Source organism: Penaeus vannamei, chromosome 41 (assembly GCF_042767895.1).
Source record: "Penaeus vannamei isolate JL-2024 chromosome 41, ASM4276789v1, whole genome shotgun sequence".
Lineage (NCBI taxonomy): Eukaryota > Metazoa > Arthropoda > Malacostraca > Decapoda > Penaeidae > Penaeus > Penaeus vannamei.
This window is the reverse complement of record NC_091589.1, coordinates 14306808-14308767: the sequence shown is the minus strand read 5'-3', so window position 1 is coordinate 14308767 and position 1960 is coordinate 14306808. Positions and strand designations below refer to the sequence as shown.

The 1960-nt window shown below is 48.9% G+C and overlaps 1 protein-coding gene across 1 annotated transcript in view; it reads right to left on the bottom strand.

The window, feature by feature from the left end:
- The window catches only part of LOC113816632 (protein CEPU-1-like), a 2764-nt gene extending 2305 nt beyond the window's left edge, over nt 1–459 (bottom strand). Inside the window, exon 1 of the mRNA XM_070118088.1 lies at nt 330–459. Coding sequence (XP_069974189.1) covers nt 330–459 — 130 coding nt within the window. The remainder of the gene's footprint in view (nt 1–329) is intronic.
- Nucleotides 460–1960: the final 1501 nt, after the last annotated feature.

Here is a 1960-nt window from a genome sequence, read left to right as displayed (position 1 = left end):
AACACAAAAATGTTAACAAACACACATTCAAGCAAAAACACCCATAGAAGTAAACAACATACATGCATACTTAAGCAAACACTCTCAAACAAACAATCTCTTTCTCTCACACACACACACACACACACACAAATACACACACACACACACAAACACACACACACAGACACACACAAACACACACACACACGCACACACACAAAACACACACACACACAAACACACACACACACACACACACACATACCAAGACCTCCCCAGACCTCCTCTCCACCCACCTCTACCTCTCCACCCCCCTCTCCACCCTCCCCCCACCCCCATCCACTCACCTGCGGCAATCATCTCTCCCTTATGATTGGTCCAGTAGTTGATGGAGCGAGGGAAGGCCTCGGTGTTGCACTCCAGCACCGTGGTGCTCCCGAGACGCGCTCCCTCCAGCTGGTTGGGAATCCACAGCATGGGTGGGACTGAAGAGGGAACAAGAGAGAGAGAAAGAGGGTGAGTGAGAGGGAGAGGGAGTGGGAGGGAGAGAGAAAGAGGGAGAGGGAGTGGGAGTGGGAGGGAGAGAGAAAGAGGGTGAGAGAGAGGAAGTGAGAGAGAAAGAGGGTGAGTGAGAGGGAGAGGGAGTGGGACGGAGTGAGGAAGAGGGAGAGTGAGTGGGGGAGGGAACAAGAGAGACAGAAAGAGAGTGAGTGAGAGGGAGAGGGAGTGGGAGGGAGAGAGAAAGAGGTTGAGAAAGAGGGGAGAGGCAGTGGGGGTGGGAGGGAGAGGGAACAAGAGAGAGAGAAAGAGGGTGAGTGAAAGGGAGAGCGAGTGGGAGGGAGAGAGAAAGAGGGAGAGGGAGTGGGAGTGGGAGGGAGAGAGAAAGAGGGTGAGAGAGAGGGGAGAGGCAGTGGGGGTGGGAGGGAGAGAGAAAGGGAGGAAAAGGAGAGGGAACAAGAGAGAGAGAGAGAAAGAGGGTGAGTGAGAGGGAGAAGGAGTGGGAGGGAGAGAGAGAGAGGGTGAGAGAGAGGAGAGAGGCAGTGGGGGTGGGAGGGAGAGAGAGAAAGGGAGGAAAGGGAGAGGGAACAAGAGAGAGAAAGAGGGTGAGAGAGAGGGAGAGAGAAAGGGAAGAAAGTGAGAGGGAACAAGAGAAAAAGAAAATGGGTGACTGAGAGGGAGAGGGAGTGGGAGGGAGAGAGAAAGAGGGTGAGGGAGTGGGAATGGGAACAAGGGAGAGAGAAAGAGGGTGAGTGAGAGGGAGAGGGAACAAAAGAGAGAGGAAGGGAGGAAAAGGAGAGGGAGTGAATTGGAGGGAGTAGGGTACAGAGAGGGGGAGTGAGAGGGAGGGAAAGACAGTAAATGGAAATGGGTAAAGGAGTGATTTAGACGGGAGAAAGGGGAAAGAACGAGTGGGAGAGAGAAAAAGTGAGTAAGAGGAAGAGCGACTGGTAAGGAGAGGGAGGGAATGAGAGTGACAAAAGGCGTGAGGATAAAAAAAAAAGAGTGAGTGAAGGGAATGTGGAATAAATGAGAAAGAACAATAATGAGTGAGAGGAAAGAAGAGTGAGTGAACGTAAAAGTGAATGAGAAAAACATATACTAAATGCCCCTTAGCGAGTGCGTGAATGAGTGTGGAAGAGAGAAATAAAGATTGACTCGATGCAGAGGAAACGAGAGCGTGAAAGAAAGAAAGAGGGACCGAGAGATAATGAAAGAGAAATGGGGATTAAGAGAGAAAGGGAGAATGAAGAGATTGGCTGCGAGAGTAAGAGAGAATGAGAAAGAAAGAGAAAGACAGGAAAAGAGAATAAGTGAGAATGAGAGAGAAAGTGTGAATAAGAGAGATAATTAGAATAAAATGGAGATTATAAGAAAGATTACGAAAGGAAGAGAAAATGAGAGAATATGACAGAAATGAGAGAAAGAGAATAATATAAACCGAAATAATAAAAGAGAAAGAGATACCAATAAAGAAGGA